The 22,427-nt window shown below is 34.2% G+C and overlaps 4 protein-coding genes across 8 annotated transcripts in view; 1 reads left to right on the top strand and 3 right to left on the bottom strand.

Annotated features, from left to right (window-relative positions):
- On the top strand, positions 1-5,472 carry LOC126694915 (uncharacterized). Of its 3 annotated transcripts, none has more exons than XR_007645935.1 (7): positions 1-610; positions 1,148-1,225; positions 2,073-2,107; positions 2,228-2,283; positions 4,353-4,448; positions 4,599-4,744; positions 4,790-5,162. XR_007645935.1 is itself a non-coding variant. In XM_050391458.1 (7 exons), the coding sequence occupies exons 1-6, from the start codon at positions 191-193 to the stop codon at positions 4,655-4,657; spliced, it is 744 nt and encodes a 247-aa protein (XP_050247415.1). In that variant the 5' UTR covers positions 2-190; the 3' UTR covers positions 4,658-4,680; positions 5,234-5,472. The 3 variants fall into 3 exon arrangements, 2 of the variants coding, with proteins under 2 accessions (XP_050247415.1, XP_050247414.1); XM_050391458.1 differs by lacking the exon at positions 4,790-5,162 and adding an exon at positions 5,234-5,472 and having other exon boundaries at positions 2-610; positions 4,599-4,680; XM_050391457.1 differs by lacking the exon at positions 4,790-5,162 and adding an exon at positions 5,169-5,472 and having other exon boundaries at positions 2-610; positions 4,599-4,680.
- A 1,168-nt stretch (positions 5,473-6,640) lies between these two features.
- LOC126694916 (uncharacterized) lies at positions 6,641-10,642 on the bottom strand. Of its 2 annotated transcripts, none has more exons than XM_050391461.1 (4): positions 10,335-10,642; positions 9,075-9,145; positions 8,154-8,243; positions 6,641-6,909 (listed from the first exon to the last, which is right to left on the bottom strand). In XM_050391461.1, the coding sequence occupies exons 1-4, from the start codon at positions 10,456-10,458 to the stop codon at positions 6,889-6,891; spliced, it is 306 nt and encodes a 101-aa protein (XP_050247418.1). In that variant the 5' UTR covers positions 10,459-10,642; the 3' UTR covers positions 6,641-6,888. The 2 variants fall into 2 exon arrangements, with proteins under 2 accessions (XP_050247418.1, XP_050247417.1); XM_050391460.1 differs by having other exon boundaries at positions 6,641-6,912; positions 10,335-10,637.
- A 2,097-nt stretch (positions 10,643-12,739) lies between these two features.
- On the bottom strand, positions 12,740-16,671 carry LOC126694914 (uncharacterized). The gene is made up of 2 exons (XM_050391456.1): positions 16,439-16,671; positions 12,740-13,334 (listed from the first exon to the last, which is right to left on the bottom strand). The coding sequence occupies exons 1-2, from the start codon at positions 16,587-16,589 to the stop codon at positions 13,036-13,038; spliced, it is 450 nt and encodes a 149-aa protein (XP_050247413.1). The 5' UTR covers positions 16,590-16,671; the 3' UTR covers positions 12,740-13,035.
- Positions 16,672-19,221: 2,550 nt separating this feature from the next.
- Positions 19,222-22,427, bottom strand: part of LOC126694908 (disease resistance protein SUMM2-like) — a 67,051-nt gene continuing 63,845 nt past the window's right edge. For both annotated transcript variants that reach the window (XM_050391455.1, XM_050391454.1), the window contains exon 2: positions 19,222-22,312. In XM_050391455.1, the coding sequence (XP_050247412.1) occupies positions 19,356-22,310 (2,955 nt within the window). In that variant the 5' untranslated portion in view covers positions 22,311-22,312 and the 3' untranslated portion in view covers positions 19,222-19,355. The remainder of the gene's footprint in view (positions 22,313-22,427) is intronic.

The raw sequence follows: 22,427 nt of genomic DNA, 5'->3' as shown, positions 1-22,427 counted from the left end.
AGAGAGACAGAGAGGTAACTGTGTCTAGAGACTAGAATGTACAAGCGTTACCAAAGGAAATAAAGGCTGACAAGAAAAAATCTATTCCATAATTTCCATTTTAAGCTACATTGAAATTCCCAATAGTCTACCCCATCCAAAACCAGTGATATAGTTTTTATGGTTAACATATATTTTTGGATATTTTGCCATGACACCCCTTTTGCAAATCTCTCTTAATATTTCAGCCGTCAAGTTTGAATCTTTACTGAAGTATGAGATACGCAAGAAAAAACCCAGTAATTGTTACTCTCTATCAAGAGCAAAGCTTGGTTCTTTGCATGACAACAGGTTCAAGTTGAAGGCTTATGGGGAGAGGTGGTCTTTGTTGGGCGGGAGTAAGTGTGGGGATGGTATTTTGGTGAGAGAGGATGGCTGGAAGAGGAAGAAAAGAGTGGTTGTGGTGAGGTTTAATCAGGGGTTTGGGTTTAATGGTGGTGGTGGTGGAGGTGGGAGAGATGATGGTGCCACTGCTAGACTTCTGGGTAATCTTGCTTTGGCTATTGGACTGACTTATCTTTCATTTACTGGCCAGCTTGGTTGGGTTCTGGATGCAATTGTTTCCGTTTGGGTATTACTCTCTCTCTGTCTCTCTCTTTCTATATGTGTGTGTGTGGGTAGATTTAGTTCAACTAAAATATGAGTGTGTTGTGTACAATTTATTCAACTGATATATGGACTCCTTTATAGCATCCTATTCACTCATTTAGTTGTTTTAGCGTTACATAGTGTGATGGTTTGCTCTATATCCTGATGTTGTTGTTGGTGTTTGTTCAATTTATTATTCTTTGTTGCAACTGTTTAATAATAAGTCTCTATACCCGACTTGACTTTTCCAGTTCATGGAATTATGTGAAGTTTGAGTTGTCTGTTCTATTATGTTGTTGTACATGATTGTCTATTCATCAAGAATTACCTACTTTTTTTCCCAGCTTCTTTCACCTGGTAGATTTTGGTGTGTGTGTGTGTGTGTGTGTATTGACTGTATTCTCTACTTGTATGAATCTAATAGCATAACTGTCTTGCAAGGCCACTTTATAGATTCATGTTGACTGTGACATCAGTATATGTGGTTAAATCTAATTAGCTGATGCATTTTCACAAACAGCTCTTTGCAGTGCTTGTACCAATCGTTGGCTTGGGTGCTTTTCTCTGGTGGGCTGGACGGGATATAGTTCAAGGCACTGTGAGGCTTCAATTTTCTGCTTCTTCCTTTCTTGAAAATATTTGGTTTCTTCAACTGGCTATTTATGAGTTGTACAAAGCAGTTATTATCTTCATAAAATTGTAACTCAAAATTGTTACTTAATTTTTTTCTTTAATAGTTCGTGAACCTGTAGCTCATAACATTGGTTCAAGTACTGAAGATTATTTTTTACAACTGTTGGTTGAGCTGTGTTCAAATTTATCATTAAGGCCTTAGCATGTTGTATAAATATGCATTTGAGTGGATGGTTATATACTATGGGATTAATTAATTACGTGGCAACTGGCAAGTCATCACCCCTATTGAATAAACTAAGTTTACACTGCTTAATTCATTAGGGGCTTCTATTCATTAGGGATCCTAAACACATGGAGGATTGACTGTTTGTTCATCAGCTTTGTTTGATTTGTTTTGCTTGGAAATGAATAGCATATGTATTAGTTAGATGATCAGGATTTCTAATTTCTATATAATAGTTGCACCATTGACTGGATGATCTAGCTGGATAAACAGGATGCAGTGCTGGTTAATTTTGTTTCTCTATGGATGATGTCTAGCACGAACCAAATGTTTGATGCTCAAACCTTTCTTTCCATATCAGAAATTGTGTTAAAAATAAATAATGACCTATTTACTGAATACAAAATATATATATATATATATATATATATGTTCTTACAATGTGGAGTATGTAGTTACTTGTCATCTAATATTTTACAAACAATTTCCTGTGGGTATTTTTAGAAGGTAAAGGAATAATTATTCTTCTTCCATCTCATGACTTCTTTGATTTATTTTCCCCCTTTTTTTTGTGGTATATTTGCAGTGCCCAAACTGTGGAAATGATTTTCAAGTTTTCAAGTAAGAGTTGTTGAGACATTTAATGATGTCAAACTAGCTTGCAGAGACTTGGTTTTGCACTATTGTTGATGACACTGCAATATGAGTTGTCTGACATTACAGTGATATTATCCATTGCAGATCCTCCCTAAATGATGATTTACAGTTTTGCCCCTTCTGCACTCAACCTTTCTCTGGTAAAGTTAAATATGAATTTCCTGAATTCCTTTTATCAATTTGTTCCAGTAGTAGGGTGTAGGCATTTAACTTGCAGTGATACTTCTAATCATAATTTGGCAAAATTTCACTAAGTTGGTCATTAGTTGTGTATAATCATTGAGCTTTAACTTTTAGCAAGGCTTTAGAGTTGTCAAGTGGAACATTTGTATTTTACTGTTTGATATTGAAAATTGTCCTTTCATTCCTAGTGGCAGCTTTGACAAACTTAGTCAGGTGACTTTGCTGTTATCTTTTATTTTATTATTATTTTTTTAATTTACATATTTTTTAAATCCAGATCATGTAACTTTGATTTTCTGTTTTTATGTTATCCATATGTCATTATATGTAATATAGACTAATATTGTCATACTCATACATAATGATGTGATCAGAAGGGAGTTAGTTGACAATATTTTGTTGTGCTCCATTTGGTATGTTGATCAACTTCCAGTGCACTTGAAAGCGATTCAAACTAATTCCACTTCTCTGGCTCTCACTACTAATAATTAGGCTTCACCTTCTGGATTGTGGACTGGAGTTTATACTTATAGTTGTTCCCTTGATTGATAAAGCCAAGTCTAAGCTATAATCAGTCATACCTTTGCAGTTTGTCGAGTGACCTATATTAACACCCCCCCCCCCCCCCCCCCCCCTCCTCCCTCCCTCTCCCACCCCGTTCCTTTTTCTCCCCTTACCTCTCTGCCTACGGATAGAAAGGATTTTGCACTGATCATTGTGTTGTATAAAATTTCAAGGTGGCCCAAAACTGGAACAAACTAGGGAAGCTCTAAAGATGCATCAAACACAGAGCCCTGAAATATTCTTCTTTTAGACAAAAAAAAAAGTCCTTTATTGATATATGAAGATGATCAACAACAGTTAAGATATCTAAAAAATCTATTTAGACCCTTATGTGATTAATACGGTGGAATTATGGATTTATTGTTCAATTGCATGTTAAGTAATCCACAAGGTAGTACAGTTTCACCACAGATATCAATACCAAATCTATAAGCAATAAATAAATATGAAAGCAAATAAAAGCATGACACAAGATTTGGTAACGAAGTGGAAAACCAAATAAGAACCTCTTTGATGGAAAAACAACTTTGGGAACCCAATCTTTATAAAATTCACTAAGAAAAAATAGTTACAATAGTCTACTTAGAAAACCTTTCTATGGCTAGACTCTCTATTGCCACCTCTGCAAACACCTTGCTTGCTTTTCTAGCCTAGAACCTTTGGAATCTTCCTCAACAAATCTCCTCCACAAACTCCTCATCCACACAAACTAGAACCCCTGGCTCTCCAAAGAACCTCATTGAAATTTTTTCTGCAGTGATCCTTATTGGGAAAAGAACCAAGTGGTTTCAATCTCTCGAGCACTCTTTAGCTCACTAGATGAGTGAGTAAACAACTAAGGTTTTCGTAGTTTGACTTAATTGAAAAGAGGCACAAAGTATTCTCTCCATAACAGTGTGGCTGCCTCTACTCACTGGAAGAAGCGTGCAAATGTAGCTTTATATAGGTGCAAATTTAAGGTTTAAGAGATGGCACAAAACTAGTTCAAAAGTCAAAACAGAACCAGGGAAATGAATTTGGGCATTTTTGCTTGAGTGAGCCTTGAGCAAGGAACGGGCGAAGTCTCGGGTTCATTTTATCATTTCATTCAAATGAGATTATCTCTTTATTGAGCAAGTTACCTCATTCGCTTGAGCGAGATCCTTACCTTTGCTCACAAGAAATTCTCCAAATGAACTTCTTCAGGCAGCTTCAAGACAGCTTATAATAGACTTTTTACCATAATCGAATTACACCTACTTGAAATTTGATTACAACCAAAGTCATGGAAGTGAATGACACTAAAATCCTAACAAGTCTTATCAATGGCTCTATTTAGCAGTGTTATGGATTTTCTAGCCAACATCCTAGTTGTTGCAATTCATTTGTTTCTCATAGATTCGAATAAATTTGTTCTGGTAACTTATAGTATATGTATGTATGTCTTCATTTTTCTCATTTTGACAGTTGGCTTTATTTTCAGTGGTGGACAATAAGTTTGTAAGGGACTCTGTGCAGTTCTCCAACGAATCTACAACATTTGGGCAGGCTTTCAATGATTTTTCCCGTTCCAAGAAAGGTATTCTCTACAAAGCTTGCTGCTTTTTTTTCATTGAGGATTTATGCAATCAAATATGTAAGTTTTATATGTTATATTTTTATAATAATACTGCATTTTATGGATATCAGCACCCGCATATTTATATTCCTGAACATGTGTCTTTTCCAGGAAAAGATTCTTCTAAAGCAGTTGTTGATGTTGAAGCAGAAATAAAAGATGCAGACTGAGGCCTCGTAGCCATTATAGCCTGGTATGCAGTAAAGATCCTTGTGATGGTCTTTTCAAATTATTGATTTAATGTGATGATAATATAGGCTTTGTAGAAATATAATTATTGATTTAATGTGATGATAATATAGGCTTTGTAGAAATATTCTTGGTTGCCTTGTTTGAAAAAAAAGGGTTCTATTTTCATCTTGGAAAATTTTGTACTGTCACCTATTTTGTCTTTAAGTCCACTTTGTTTTGATTTGTGTCAGCATGTCTAATAGAATTGATATTTTAAAAACTAAAATAGGACTTAAACTATATTTTAGGAACAAAACAAAAAAAGAAAAAGTTGAGGTTCTATTGTTGTCTTTGACATATCATCCAAGTTTTTATCTTTGTCCTTGAAACTTTAGGAGCGGACAGAACGACAAAATGTTAACATTTTTAATTTTAAGGATGAATACAGAGCCTAGCTCTGGGATATATTTCAGGAACGAAAAGATTTATTTATTTCTTTTTTAACGCCAGCGGACATTTCTCCTTGCTCTTCAAGATAACTCTTCAGAAATTCCATGTCGGGGCCTCTTATGCAGGTATGATAGTGAACTGGAGACACCCTGAACGGACAGGGCCAACAATACTAGGGAGGAACGGTTAGCTAAGTGACATCACAAACTGTAATATAAGTTTTGACATTGATGTTTCTTGTGTTATATTTTTTTTGTAAATCATTTATTGTAACAAGTTTGTTGAGATAGAAACTAGTAGAATTGTAAAAAGGCTGTGTTATTGTTTACTTAATAGACGGACTCTCAGACGAGCTTGAAGTAAATTGTCTCACTTCCATCCAATGCTAACTCACACTTGCTTGAACTAGAATGACAACGTGCAAGGCATGTGCTAATCTTTCATTAGAAATGTATTTACTCTGTATAAGTGGTCATGCATGTTGTTTTGGTAAAAATTCTGTTCTAGGCATCTTCAGTGGAAAAAATAATTGTTACAATTTAAGGTTCGATTAGATATAACTTATTTTGCTGAAACTGAAAACTGAAAATACTGTAGCAAAATAATTTTTAAATGTGTGAATAATGCCATGAGACCTATTTTTAATGAAAAAATTGCTGAAAAATGAAGTTTGTAGATCTATAAACAGTGTATGGGTATACTGTTCATTGTTAAAAAGTCAAAACATGCTGCTTAAAAAAAAAAGAAAAAAAAGAAAAAGGAAAGAAACGCAAACCGGACCCAAACGGATGCTTACAAGTCAATTGTTGAAAAATGGGCCATCCTTTGTCATGGATGATCAGGGATTCAGGGTGGACTACTCCAGGGTGTGATCCAAATTTGGGTGGGCTAAGAGTTGGTTTTTTTTTTTTTTCTTTTCTTTTCCTTTTTCATCATAGGATGATCAGGGTGGACTCCCACACCTAATAGAGTTGGGATATCATAATTCTCTTTTGAACTTTCACTAAGAAGTTTGAGTTTGTTTCCACATAAATGTGTTCCAGAAAATTTTCCCTGATCTCGGATATTTGATTCGGTCAAAAATGTTGGTCAACCTAAAAATATTTTCAAACTTTAATGTTGGTCAGCCTAAAAATATTTTCAAACTTCTTTTTGGAAAGAGAAAAATATTTTCAAACTCGACTGTAAGATAAAGGGCATAAATTGTTTTGCGCCTCAGAAGTCACCCTCTGTGACCACTGACCAATGAAGAACCCATTGGAACATGTTAAATCGGAAACTGCAACTTTGAACTTTCAATGAATTCTGGTTATGTGTAGTGAAATCAATTGATTTTGGTATTGTGAATGCGTCCATTATATTAGATTTTGTGGAATTTTGCCTTCATAACCTTTTTATTTTCCACGTCTACTTTCCTCCGCTGGGCCCAAATTGTACGAGTTGAGCACATCTCCCAAATCTTAAACATAATAAATCTTCTTGAATATGAAGGTCTAAAAATGCATCAATCTACAAAAATTCCTGTGGTCCAGTGATAGAACTCAAGAAAAGGTGTATTAGATGAATCATAGTATCTAAACGACCATATCTGAGAGAGAGAGAGAGAGAGAGTGAGTGAGGGTGATAGCATTCAAAATCCATCATTTTTAGTATTCATGTACAACTAAAGCAGAACTCAAAACAAGCATGTCTCATTACACAACAAGGCCAAACATCCTCATTCAATAGATCGTTAAGCCAAGCAAGGATTTTATTTGCATGCAGAACTGCCATAGAAAATCTAGTGTGATGGTTCTTCAACCTTCTGCAAACAGGCATGTTAAGTCAGAGTCAACACAAAATAAAAAACGTTGATTTTTTAGACGCATAAAATTGTCCAGGAAAAAAATGAACAGCTAAACAAGTGTTTGTGGTTCATGAAGAATACCATTAAAAAATACACATTGTATAAGGAATGAAAACTGTATAGCAAGTGCTAAATGCCCTAGTTAATCAAATTGGTGGAATGCATAAACAATCATGAGATCCATGATAATCTTAACAAACAAATAATCTTTTATTATGGCCAAGTTTTAAGCTCCAGATTGAGCTCCTAGAATACAGAGTATCACAAGGAAAAAAGTTGGATACAAGGAAACTAAAACTTCATCCGGAAATTTGGATTAAAGGAATAAAGTTAACAAAAATCTCCCAACATCCCTAACAAAGTTCCTTTTTTTTTTTTTTTTTTTTAATTTATAATTTCAGAAAACAAAATCATTGTAATAGAGATGTAAGTCTCATGGCCAGTCCCAAAAGGTAATAGCAGCAACGCTACTCCACAAGGTGACGAAATATGAGACCACTTGTTGATGGAGGAGCTCCCCCAATAAAGGAAGAGGACCATCAACGTCAGCAAGCATTTATATGTGGCATTAACTTAGGAATTTGCAAACACTAAATAAAGTTTGCTCCTATCTCAAGTAAGGGATCTGATCTAAAAATCCCGTCATGTTATTATTATATAATTCTAATTCATTAACAGCATCAATACATACATACACATTCACACGGAAAAGAAATCCACATACAAACACATATTCACAGAAAAACAAATTAGGATTACAAAAATCAAAATTTGCTAACGTCATGATGTGCCCCATCAGAGCCAGGAAGATAGAGCAAACCAAAAACTTCATGAGTATGATTATTATGACATATACATACATACATACATACATACATACATATATATATATATATATATATATATAAACACCCTTTATCTTTGGGACATCTAAGAGCACTCATTTGTAAATCTGAACCAGACCAAAATTACTAACTCACATGGTAGAGCACCATGTTTCTTAACCGACAGGTGCCCAGAAAATCCCTAAAGTAAAATTTTTCTACATTAGTTGCAAAGTATGAGCAACTAATGTAACAATATTTTCGTTCATTTGCTACAAAATTCATTTTTGATTAGAAAGGATAATGTGATAAGCAAAATCATATCATAAATATGAAACAAACAAAGGTCATAAATCAAAAGGTAGAACACGATACCTCTTCCTTCTTGCCGTTTTTGCCTTTAGTGAAAAATTTGTAACCTCCATAGAAAAGTAACCCCCATCCAGTCAAAGAGGCAATCACAAACTGCAAAAAGTATTTAAAAAAAAAAAAATTGGTGAAACATTTCATTAACGATAAACAAAGTAATTCTTCAATCAGCTTGACCCTCCGTAGTAAGACTGTTACTGAAATGATCCCATTTTCTAATTCATTTCATGGTTGAATATATATCCTCTCTCACTACATTCTCCCTTGATCCCAAGCTCAAATTTGTACTACACCCATTATTATTAAAACTGAAAAGCTTTCTTTTCTTGGAGGCTAAAAGGATCCAGGACATCTCTCCCCCCTAAATGCTTAAGACAGCCTAGCATCGGTGATTTAGTCCCAGAAATCAGAGTGGCTCTCAGTTATGTCACAAGTCTTTCCAATGACCAACATAGTTATGAACACAAAATGTAGAAGAGATGATTCTCTTTCTTATGAGAAGTCAAAATATAGAGGAGAGATAACTCATTCTTTTTTTAATTGATAATTTGCATACGAACTCCTTTTTTTCTAGAAGCCCGCCCTTAACCTCCAACCAACCCGTTCGGATGAGAGAAGATGTGCCGTTTGAGGTAGACCTCAACCATAACATATAAAAAAATGAATAAAAAAAAGTAACCAACCATTACAATATGTATAGCATTTTTGTTTTAGTAAGTAATGGTGCATAACATTACTTTTTTAAAAAAATACTTATATTTTCAATAGAACCACAACTAAGTGTCTAGTGACATACATATGATACATGGTTACTTCTCCAGCACCATGAAAAAGTAATGTATAATCTTAATCTCACTGGGTCAGCAAGCAATCCCATCATAAGAAGAACACACATTGTAAAAAATTCCAAAAAAGAAAAGGACTTACATGTTCTTCTTTCCATTTAGATGGGCTCAATGGGTCTTGCCAAATGTTCACCTTTGGAGGTTCATGATGATCTGCAATATGCTCAAACTAAATATTGTTTGTAAAAGCATTGAGCCTAAATGCAAAGAACAAAGCACAAGCGTGCACATGACTAAAATAAAGCATACATTTTTGAAATATAAAATATAAAATAACCTTTGAAAGCAAGATTCAGTACATATTTTTATAATAAGTACAATAATTTTATTCAATCACCTCTTCCAGATCTCACAAAAATAGGAGTTTTGTGCACACTATGCATGACCTTTTAATAGAGGAAGTACATCAAATACACAAATTGTGCATCTGCTTACTACGAAACAATGCAAGATTCATAACTTATAATTTAAAAAAAAAAAAAAGTTATTAAATTTAAAATAAGAATATGTTTTGCCTTTTAGCTCAAATGGTTGGTTCAATGACACAAAAGTTAATTCAATTTCTTAATATTTTTATATTGCAAATTTGAAAACAATTGTCAATAATAATCTAGTCATATGAAGTTTGAACATAACATTTTATATAAATCTTTTACGCTTTATAAAAACATATAACGGTAATAGCTATGATTAAGAATATGGTTAAAACACAAAGATAAAAAATCATAAGAATAGTAAATTATTCCTGTTCATTCCATTTGATATGTGAACAAAAAATTGTATGTGTATACAACACCTTATATATATATGTGTGTGTGTGTGTGTGTGTGTGTACAATGGCTCATGTCAGTCTCTTCAAGATTGATTTCAAAGATTCTTATATTTTTAAGCAGAAATAAAAAAGCCCACCTAGGTGTGCTTTGTGCTTAATCAAAAAGCACCATATGCATGTTTTATAAAACCAGCTTTTGCTTCGGCCAAGCAAAGAGCTTAATCCTTGGGACTTCGAGCATTGAGCTTTTTAAAGCGCGCTTAAACATTCACAAATATAAACAAATAAAGATAAAAACTTAAAAAAAAAAAAAAAAAACGTTAGTAGAGCAATCTGATAATTGAATACCACAAGGGTCACATTCAACAACTCAAAAGCCCAAACGAAAGTTTCTCAAACAAACATTCCATCACACACAAACGTAAGAACCAAACAAAACCCAAGTACACGAATGAAATGACATACCAAAGTCTGAATTAGTTTTAAGAAAATTTACATTCTTTAATTTTTTTTTTTCTCAGCAACCAAACAAGGAGTAAAGAAAGTAAAAAGGAATGAATGAGAGATTACCGCCACCACCGGCGAGACCACGCCGATGGATGAGGGAGGCGGCCTGAGCAGTTGAAGGCGTTTTTGGGGAGGAAAGCCGAGCGAGATTCACGGCTTGGCGAGCCGCGCCTGTCCACGCCGCCATAAGAAGATGTTCGGTGTTCTTTAGTTTTGTTTTGTGTAGTCTTTGTTACATTGTTCCAGACACTGACTCAGTGTGTGTATCTGTGCTGTGTGTGGAAGTTGAGAGAAAGTGAGTTGTGTTGACACTTGACTGTTGAGTTTGAGTGTAATACGGTAAAAAATAACAAAACAAAACAAAAGGAAAAAAAAGGAAATCGTTTTTCCAAATTGTTTTTCTTTTTGGGAAGAGCTAGAGATGTACCAACTAAACAAGCGTCCAAGCCTATGTCTAAGTGTTTATTTTATTTATTTATTAAAAAAGTGGTATCAATATTTTCTAAAATGGTTTATTAACAAAAAAGAACAATTTTTACAAATTTTATAGAAAATATGTTTGGAAAACAACAGCTTAGGGATGATTTTAAAAAAATAAAAAATAAAAGATCATAAACGAATTGAGTGCAAGTCCAAGAATGTCTATTTATTTATTTTTCATATTTAAGTTGAATTGAGTTTTAAAAAATTTTATATATCAAGGTTTGATTCATTTAATTATCGAATACGAACACTAACCCATGCATCAGGGGTCGCACATGGATGTTTTTCTTTGTTAGAAAAATAAACTTTCATTAGAAACTAGTAATGATTGAGTTTTAATTAGTTTTATTGATAAAATATCTTATTGTCAAATAAAATACTTAAGTTCAAATCCAACTTACCAAAAAAAAAAAAAAAAAAAACCTATTAATCTCTTGGCTTAAAGGTATAAAGTAAATAGACCTATTTCTCAAGGAGTGAACACTATTTTGTACATAGCTCTAACCATTAATAACACCTAAATCATCATAAAATAAACCAAGAATAGAGAAACATCAGGATGATTTAAATAGACAATAAACTCTACAACCTGAGTCGTGAACACAGCAATATAGTGTTCTGTGTTAGATAGACTAATACAGAATCCACTTCTTTTTTTGAACACAGTACCATGCAACAAGATTGGAAACGAGTGCCTGAATTCATATGTTCCATATTTTAGCTTTGAATATATGAGGAGTCTTGTACTTGAGTTTTGCCAAACAGTTCAGATAATATCTGAACAACAAAACGTATGTACATCCAAGGTATTGCAAAATGCACAAACACACTTGTAAGAGAGGCAAGTGAATTCACAAGAGAGTTCTTCTATGTACAATTGGATACAGGGATGGACCCAAAATTTTAAGCTAATGGGGGCCAGAGTAAAAAAAAAAAAAAACAAATAGAAGTACATATAGTATTAAAAATTATAAATACTCAAAATTTTTGCTTCTAAATACATTTAGATGCAATCATTTATCAATAAAGATAGAAACAAAACCAAAATAATGTTTTTCTTTAATGCTAGGCTGGCTAGTATGTATATATATATATATATATATATATATAATTTCCTTTTTTGTTGAAGTTAAAGCATTTACAATGGCAGTGCTAAAACTTTAGCTTTTGGTACCTTAAAAAACTACTTTATCTATTTTACTATCTCACTTTACAATATATCCAATATTAAATGTTTTATTTTTTTTAATCGCTTCATTTGAAATAATATAAACAACTCATTAAAATAATAAAGGAAGTGAGATAATTTGAGTTTTTTAATTAAAGGAAGAGATAATCTTAATAAAATATTATCTTTTATTTTTAACAATTTGCTACAGTCAACTAGTATTTATACTAGTTTACTATAGTTGTGAAAAAAAAAAGTTTTAATTTCTCCAATAACATATAATTTTTTGGTTCTTTGGTGGTAAAATAGTTTTTTTTTTTTTTTTTTGGCTAAAATACAATCACCATTGTGAATGTTTTCATTGTTTTTGTTAAGTTTTGGGATTGGATAGTTGCCATTTGGGTGAGTCTAATTAGGCTTATTGAGGGGAAGAGGGGCCTAAGATTTTGAAAGGCGGCCCAATTACAAAAAAAAAATATATAACTATAAAAAAAAATGGATCTAAGGGTGGCCCAAGCCCTCCTGGGCCTGTCCCTGGTTGGATACTTGGGCCCCACTTGGGTTCACTTGGGTTCGTCCCTGATTAGATACATATTTTTGCACACACTTTGATACAACTTTCACATTTATTAATATATGATTAGATTACATCACTTACACTTAGAAACCCCACTAAAACTTGTGAAAATTAATCCAATCTCCACTTAGACGTGAACTTTTTGTAGTAAAGTGTGTGCAAAAGTGTCTTTAGAATTTTTGATTCACAAGGTTATCAACAATTCAAACTTATACTGAACAAGCACTTGATAGAGCAGAATGCATAAATACAAATCCTCAACATATTATTCTGATTCTATTACAATTACATGTTGACAGTACAATTAGTGATATTTCAGGCATAAGGTAGAGCAGAATGCATATACAGATCCTCAACATATTATTCTGATTCTATTACATTACATTTTGACAGTACAATTTGCAATATTTCAGGCATAAGGTAGAGCAGAATGCATATACAAATCCTCAACATGTTATTCTAAGTCTACTACCATTACATGTCGACAATATGATCTGCGATATTTCAGGCATCAAGGTCGTTAAACTCGTCCCATTTTAAAGCCGAGAACGAATAAAAACTCTTTTCTTATCCATTTTTGGAAGATGCAATTCCTTGTTGCCTTCGTTTGGTGTCTTCTTCTGAGGCTCTGGATTCTCTGATGTACTGACAGATTTGGCTGATATCTTATTTCCTTGCTTTGCTTTATGCATGTCTTCTTGCGTTTCCTCCATCACAGCTTGCAGCTCCTCCATTACTAATTTAAGATCTTCAGACTTCTTCTCATCATTTAAAGAGGGTGAAGGAGGTTGATGCTTGAACCCTTCCTGCACAATCTGATGCACCTGCTTCCTACCTGCAATACTCAAGTGTGAGAAGAGAGATTTTAAAGGTTGGGAAACAGAAATAATGGTGTATGACAATATACATCCTTATTAATTTTAAAGCTAAAGATGCAGTTAATCAAGATGACAGAGAAGATCTATTTACAAAAGACAGTATTGATAGTTACAAATTCAATAAAATGACTCTCAGACATTAAACCAAACATAACCCAAGATGGAGTCATAGCTCTACAAGAACAAAAGAACCAAAATGATAATTGTAAAGTTCAACTTGATTTGGACCATTAGCATATCCAAGTTGACAACCTGTTGTCTAATCAAAAGATGTGATCTTGCATTGTGTACTTTCCAAAGTTGAACCCATAACCCATGCTAAGAAAAGAGTGAAATCTACCCATAACCCATTAGGCCATAAAGGTATGAAATCTACACAGCTCAATAAAATTTATTCCAGCTGATCAGGTTTCACGACATAAACCTTTCGCTTGGTCAAATAATGGGTTAACACATGGACACCTTGGAATCACTAACAAGCATTATCATTTGGATAGTCAATAACTTCTTAATAATGCAACTGGAAAGAAAGCAATATCGTCAAATAAACACAGAAAATAACAGCTTCATGTAAAAAAAAAAAAACTGCATTTAATGTAGGACAAAGTTTGGCTACAACTAATAATAGGAAAGATGACATATGTTCTCGTCATATGCAATGCACATGACTTACTAAACCACATTTAAGTGATTGTATACAATCATTTTAAGCGAGTCATGTGCATTGCACATGTCATCTTCCTATTGTTAGTTGTAGCCTAGCCAAACCTTGTCCTTTAATGTAGAAGTAGCAGTCTTCTCATTGTTTTGAAGGCACCCATATGGGTATGGGATAGGCTATGTTCTAAGCTTGAAATGCTGCAGCATGTCCCATTTTTAGGTTTAACAAAAATTGGGCATCTCTCAACGATGCAATGTGCAGTGTCTGAGAGGAGCTCCAGAATCTTATAATTTTTCAAAAGTTATGTCATAAGGAACCCAGGATTTCTCGAGATGATGACTATGACTAAAGAATTACTACTGCATAAGACTGGCATTTTAAAACTAGTTTCAGCAAAGAAGCAGATATTCAATGAGAAACCATCAAAGATTGCCTGGGATATACCAACATCTTGGGAATTTGCACTTTACAGAAATTCATAGCAAATCATTAGGCTTATGCATCTCTAAAGAAGTTTATGGGGCAAAGGATTCACATCAGGCGGAGTAAATTCTTAGCCAAATTGTAGCTAAAAATCCTACTCTTTTTTTTAACTTCTTCTATATTTTAGCTTCCCACTTTTTCAACTACACCCCTATTGGACTCTCTATTCATTCTCTGTTCCATTCATTAATTTTTCTGTAAATGAATATGATTTTAGAACAGGTTCATACCAACACATGTATGCCTCCGATTTCCCTCCTTAGAAGTTCGCCTCCTTCTCGCATTTTATTTTATTCAACCCCTTTCACCACCACCTCTCCCTTTCCATTTCTATCTCAGTCTCTCTCATCCTTGGATGTAGCTACTTTCTAGCAATGGATCATCACCAGCACAGATGTGAGTCCCAAGCCTGAGACCAATCAAACAAAGAGCCCATAAACAAGGCCAAAAGCTAATTACCCAAACTCTCCACATCTTCAAATTTGCGATTATTAAGCTCCCTCCAAATGCACCACATCAAACATAATAGAGCTACAGAAGATCATCACTGACACATATTTAATTAGCTGGGACTATTGCAATTTGGCGGCATGGTGATTTCCTTTGATGGCTTGCTTAAGGAAATCTCTATATCTTAAATTGTCTTATTGGTGATCGTTGTTAGAGAGTTTGAAAATTTTCAATAAAGAATCAAAAAAGCAATGGAACACATCAAAACTAGTGTCAAATTTAACCAATTCCTAGGAGGTCAAAAAATTGCACAGTGAATAGCCAATAGCCTTGTAGCTTAGTGGCATAACCTAGTCTTCCTTATAAGAAGAACCGGGGTTCAAATCTGTCTTCTCCCACTTGTTGTAACAATATAATTATCAAAAAATTGCAGAGTGAAAGAAATGCATAGTATCATTATAAGACTAACCCAACCACTAAACAAGTTAAATAAATAAATGACGAAATTTACTCAATTTTACGTCGGTGAATCTAATTTGAACCGTATATTCTTCCAGTATCAAGCTCCTCTAGCTTTCTAAGGCTTAAAGCACCCAAAAAAAAAAAAATGACACTTACTAAAAAGTAGAATCATAACAATTTTAGAACAAGTCACACTTTCTAATAGAGCACCAAAGTCAACAAATCTAAACTAATAAAACCAACTAGGGATCGAAGCTTAATTTCTCCCCAAGAGTTCCCACTCCGACCTGATCCGAATAGGATGGGTTTTATCCTCCCCATTGAGTACTTCAGGGAAGGGGAAGTTCATTGCTCCACCTGCTGCTGGTTTGGGGCAGGAAACATGACCCAGGTATATTCAAAAAAACATTTCATACAGGTTATAGCCTTTTTTAGAAGAATACATTGTGATGATAGGTATGGCTAGGCACATTTGGGGTATACCCTAAAATGACCAGTCAAGTTACAATTGGGATTCATCGTGTACTAATTTGACCTTGTAAACACCCGACGTGGGGAAAAAGTATTTAGTATTAAATGATACTACGTCAACCGTATCAAAATCATCAATAATTAAGAGACATGCATGCAAAAATAACCATATCAGCATTCCACTGCTACTCCCAGGAGTGTTAGTGGGTGGTTATATTTGCACAAGCATCTCTCATTTATTAGATTTTGATATAGCTAACATTCTATCATTTGATACCAAATATCTTCTCCGATATGGGACTTAGCAAAACACACACTTAGATTTTGATATGGCTGAAATCGTATCATTTAGTTTTATGAGCAACTTCTAGGTACAAAGTACAAACAAAGCCTAAACGATGGGAGCACTGAACTGAACAAATCAAATTCAAACCTTATATAAAAATAATAAAAAAAAAAAAAATTAAAAATTAAAAAAAAAAATCACATATAAACGTAATAAGAGAGAGAGAGAGAGAGAGAGAAGGGACCAACCGTTAACGGCTTTGAGAGAGTCGTTGACGGCGGAATCAACGGCGAACTTGCCTAGGTCCGTTAGGATCCGGTTGACCTTGTCCCGTCGATCAGGATTGGTCGCTTGCTCTTTCAGCATACGGATTCTGTCAATTCTAACGGCGTCAGCCATTTTGTTTTCGTTCCGATTCAAACACGGTGGTGTGTACTTTGTAAAGTGTAATGGGTTTTGTGAGCATTTTCTAATTCCTATCGTATCATATCAATGTAATAATATATTGTCCACTTGTCTTCTTTTTTATTTTCTTTTTCTTTTTCATTTTTATTTTTTTAAATTCCTTGGTAGTTGGTACATGGAAGGATAAAGGGTTTTTTTTTTTTTTTTATTATTATTTTTTTTTAATTGGATACTTACAATTGGGGAGGGAGCATTTTAAGGATTTTTAATAGAGGCTATTTAGTACTTTAGCTTATATTAATGATACAAACAAAAACATTCTTACGTAGGTTTCAGCTAACTCAATTGGTAAAGTCTCTGATGGTTGAATAAGAGATCTGAGATTCAATCCCCGTCTATACCAAAAACTTATTAGTGTCTTGATTTGATAATAAAGATCTATCATCAGGAGCAAACGCCATATATTGAAACTTTCTCTCAAAAAAAAAAAAAAACATTTTTATTTGAAATACTCAGAATTTTTTCCAATAAATAATAAATAAATAGAAAAAAAATATTATAATATAATATAAAGGGTTCAAATCATTTTATCAACATGAGTGTTATATATCGAAAAAACTTTTTAAGTAAATTCTTACTGGTTCTTATTTAGGCCTATCGTTGATATCATTTTTTTTTTCTTCAATAACTATTTACCATATCAGTAGTTTGTAAAAAAAATTGTAACTTTAGCATTTTCCTTTAAGTAATGAATACATTTAGGAAAAAAATTTGCTTCTAAACATGTTTAAAATGTTTTTTTTTTTTTTTGGGTTAAAGTGTAAACTTCACCCTTAAAGTTTGGGGATCTTTGGATTTTACTTCCTTTTTAGATTTTGGATTTTATATCCTGAAGTTATACTCCATTTGCATCAGCGATCCTTCTATTTATATATTTCGTTAAATTTCACATAAGAGTGTCATACATGTTTAGTTAGTCCAATAGAACAATGCCACATCATTTTTTTAGCTTAACAAAACTTCAAACAATTAAAATAAAAATGACTTGGCATAATTGATTATGTGACATCATTTTATTGGATGAACTAAACACACGTGACATGTTTATGTGACATTTAATGGAAAATATGGACGGAGAAGCTACTTTTGCAAACCGAATATAAATTTCAAGGGTAAAATTCAAATTCTAATATTTCAGGGTATAAAATCCAAACACCCCCTAAATTTTCGTTATCATCATTGTCTATTATTTTGGAAAGATTAGTATGACTCAGCACACGTTCCCGTAGCACACACTAATCTAATCCAATCCACATAATCCGGGTATCAAATCCTAACTTTTAAAATTAACCATAAACGGAAAAAGGAATACTAAAACATCACTCAAAGGACCAAGCATTCACATTGCTGTTTTTGCTTTACTCTTTAGGAGTAAAATTATTCTTGATGACAAATGTTTTGTGTATATCCTCTAGTTGTTTACCTTTAATTATGTTTGCAGCTCTCTGGCATACTTGGTATAACAATCCTTTCCTTTGGGACAACTTGCAGCCTTGATGAGATCATAGAGAACTGCCTGATCAACTTTAACAAAATCAGCTTTGTAAATTGTAGTAGCTAGTTGAGTTTGTCCTTGCTGACTGTCTCTTCCACATGCTTCTTGGACCACTATAACACCATGCCAATGGAATCATGTCATAAGTGCAGCCATCCTTGATCCTATTCTTGGCAATAAGCATTTTAATTAATACTTATAAAGAAGTAAAATAGCTGGTCTAAAAGGGGCATAAAATAAATAAAAATGATTAGCTTACAAGAAACGAAGTAAAAATAAGAATAAGATGAAAAGAAACAAATATGTGTGATACCTACAGTCCTAGTCATTAATTGGTTAGCCCAAGTAAACCTGGAGTTGTTGAATTTGTTAAGTTATTGTTAGGCAGTTTAGTTAGTATAAAAACTGAATTTGTTAATCTTGTAATTGTGTAAATTAGAGAGGAGAGACTCACACCTCTGTATATAGGGCCAGGCTTCTCACGTTGTTTTGTGAAGTCATTGTTTCAGTTCTCTTCTCTGTAATAATATAATTTCTCTCGGCTCTTTATTCTTCATTACTCTGATTCTCTTTCTATTTGTGATTTCTCCAGACACTTGCTGTGCTATATCAATGTGAGCTTGAGGAAGAGAAACTAGACAAAAGTGGGATATTGATGACTGTGTTTAAATAAATAGAACTAACCATAGAGTGAACAGAGCCATACCCAGTTCCTAAGAACATCTCACACTGTTCATTGAAGTTTACACAAAGGTGAAGGATATTTTAGAACTATTCGAAAACAAAATTGAGCATAAAGCAGAATCATACAAATGCTTTTGGTAAACACTATATTATTTTACCAATATTCACCTATAAACTGTACACCAAGATGAATTTCTCTCAATCAACACCTCACCATTTGTGGGGGGCAGAAGCTTATAAAAGAACACACACACACAAACAAATGAAAAAAAAAAAAGCCCAATAAAGAATGATATGCTTTATGTTAAAATTCAGTGGTAAAAGATATATCAACAAATACATTTGGAGAATTCAAAGAGCAAGACTAGTAACCTGAAGGGGCTATAATTAGAAAAAGGACTCTCAATGCAAAGTAAACAATTTGAACACGTCCAAGTTGGTCTAAAATTCTAAAGGGGAAAATTTTCTTAAATTACAAATAAAAGTGTGATGGAAAGAAAGAAATTATCAACATGGGGATGTTACACAAATCGTGTGAATTGACAAAAGGGTTGAAGTAAATTCTTGGCATTGGGATGGTCCCACTCCAGTGATTCCCACCATTGTTCTGGAAATGCTTTAATTATTTGAAGAGAGGGATGTGGGGACGGTTGACCATCAAGCAGGGGCAGTGAGAGAGGGATCCGCTTAAGCTTCCGGCAATAGCGTACTATTATTTCTTGGAGGGAATCACAAACTAGTACTGCATTATCATTGCAGATGCTCTTCAATTGTGGTAGATCCCACAATTGCAAACACCTTAATTTGGGGAGAGTGAATATGGTAGTGCCAAGGCCTTTGTCCTTATTTTCTTCTACTTCATTATCATCAGATGCTGCTGCCACTATTTCTTCAATTTGGCGACAATCTTCTACGTGAATCTCTTCCAAGTTTTGGAGGCACATCAACAACCTAGGCATGAATAACTTCTTTATATTTGGACAGTTATATATTCTAAATTCTTTGAGACAGGCTAAGGTGCCTGATGGTGGAGATTGTGATAAAGCTCTGTCACATCTAATAAAGTCACTTAAGTTTTGCAAAAATGCAAGCCGTAGTGTCTCAAGGCTTTGGAGAGTGAGAATGGAAGAGGGGGATGAATAATGAGACAACACATGCTCTACTCTATTGCACTTCTTAATTACACAGGCCTTCAAGTTATTGGCATTTTTCAATGATGAAATACCACATAAACTTCTTAAATCATTGCACTCTTGAATATATAGGAACTCAATATCTTCTGGGAGCAAAAGGGAATCTTCTCCTCCACCTCTGCTTGTACTTAAAATGCACCTTTTTAAGATTACACGTTTGTCAAAGGTGTCACTTTCAATTGGTGTGACATCTGGATCATCTAATCCCATTTGAAGTAGGTAATTGCTAGGTCCTCCCACTTTTAGGGATTTGACATATGCATTAAAGTTTTGGAGTTCACTGAATTGTCCACTAAAAGTTTCCAATCTTTTCAAGTGTGCTACCTCCTCTCCATTCACTTTTAATGTTTCAGATGACCGGTAAACAACAAGATATTGGAGATGAGAGAGTTTAGTGAAAGTCCCAACAGGCAACATCTTTAGATTGGGTGCATAGAGATCCAAGTATCTGAGGTTGACCAACATTTCCATACCATTAGGTACTTCACTAATTCCTGTATGCCAAAGATCCAACCTCCTCAAAGCAGAAAGCTTTGCTAACGAAGGGACATGTTCTATTTTATCACATTCTCTAAGCAGCAACGATGTAAGATTCTCCAAGTGGGAGAGTGAATTTGGCAAATAGTCAATGCCATTATACGATAGATCGAGAACCTTGAGCCCATGCATATGCACAAAAAAAGAATCTGGTATTCTTCTTAGACTATTATGTTGAAGCATCAACGTTGAAAGTTTAGGACACCTTGGTGATAAACTAGAAGGAATTTCAGATATTTTGTTGTGCGTCAAAGAAACCTTCTCAAGATCCTTTGTCCATTTTTCTTCATCTGGTATATTCTCCAACCCAACGCCAGCTTCTACCATGAATCGAGGACTCACAATCACAATTTGGAGTGCCATGTCCCTAACCAAATCATGCATCTTGACGCACTTTTTCTCATTTGGGAAATCTTCTATAGTGCCCTCCAATAAGCAAGAATTTTCAAGTTTATTCAGAATAGTGTGACCCCTGTCAAACTCTACCTGCCTGCTCTTCATTTTGTCAATGAAACCTTCATCAATAAACCTTTCTATCAACTCCTCTCTTTTAATTTTATAATCTTCAGGATATAGTGAGCAGTATAGAAAACAATGTTGCACTTTTGAATCATTCAAGCTCCAATAGCTAAATCTCAGTACTTGAAAAACCTCAGTTTCCATGTCATCCTGTCCCAGTTTTGATTCTTTCAAAATCTCCAACGCATTCCTCCATTCACAGATGTCATCCACTCCTCTCATGCTTCCAGCCAGTACGGTTATGGCAAGTGGCAGACCTGCACATTCTTTTGCAACAGACCTTGCAATATCTTTTACTTCAGGAGAAAGTGAAATTTCATTCCCAACTTTCTCTAAAAATAAGCTCCAAGCTTCTTCCTTTGAAAGGGGCTCCACTTTGATTTTCACTCGGCAACCCATCCTTCGACACACATCATATGATCTCGTGGTTAAAATCAATTTGCACCCATTGACTCTGACAGGAATTCCCACCTTCTCTAAAACAAAATGATTCCAAACATCATCTAAAATGAGTACAGATTGTTGTCTTCTCATCAAAGCCTGGGCCAATTTTGCTGCCCTTTTCTTTTCATCATCCATGTTTGAAAGGTCTAGATTCAGTATTTTTGCAATATCATTTTGCAATTTATGAATGCTAAAATCTTGTGATACTGTGACCCAAAAAACATGATCGAAAGTGTTTGGATTTTCTATAAGCTTGTTATGGATATGAGTCACCAACATTGTTTTCCCCACTCCCCCCATTCCATAAATGCCAATGATTAAGACCTCATCCTGCATTAGGCATGTCCAAATATTATCCATATTTGTTTGAAATGTTTGACCCACCAATTTTGTTGTCAACAATGCATCTCCTTTGGTCTCATGTGCTTCAAATGTGAGCCCTCCAGGAAATCTTCCTTGATCCACAAGTTGTGTCACTTCTCCGGTCAGCTCTTCCACTCGTTTCCACAACTGTACACGCCCAAGCAATCTCCTTTCTTCCAGTGTTTGCTCCAGGCTATGAACTTGCCTGTTTATTCTCTCTACATTCGTCAACCAGTTTTCAACTTGCCGCCTTCGTTTCTTTAAATATAGTGACTCTGCATATTCTAGTTCTTTATTTATGTCAGCTTCCCTGCTGCTCAGATCTTCCAATTTTCTTTTTAGTTTTTGCATCTTTTCATCAAGGCTATTGCAAAAGCATAGCTGTTCCCCCATGTCAATTATTTTTCCCAATTTTGCCATACCTAATACCAAAGAGGCAAAATTTAGTCTTTCACATTTGACTTGGGAATGAAATCAATCTAAAAGAAAGTTTTGTACACAACAACACATTGTTTCCATGTGAGATGTTCCATACAC

This window comes from Quercus robur, chromosome 8 (assembly GCF_932294415.1).
Source record: "Quercus robur chromosome 8, dhQueRobu3.1, whole genome shotgun sequence".
NCBI lineage: Eukaryota > Viridiplantae > Streptophyta > Magnoliopsida > Fagales > Fagaceae > Quercus > Quercus robur.
Note: the sequence above shows the minus strand (reverse complement) of the source record. Positions and strands in the feature narration are given on the sequence as shown.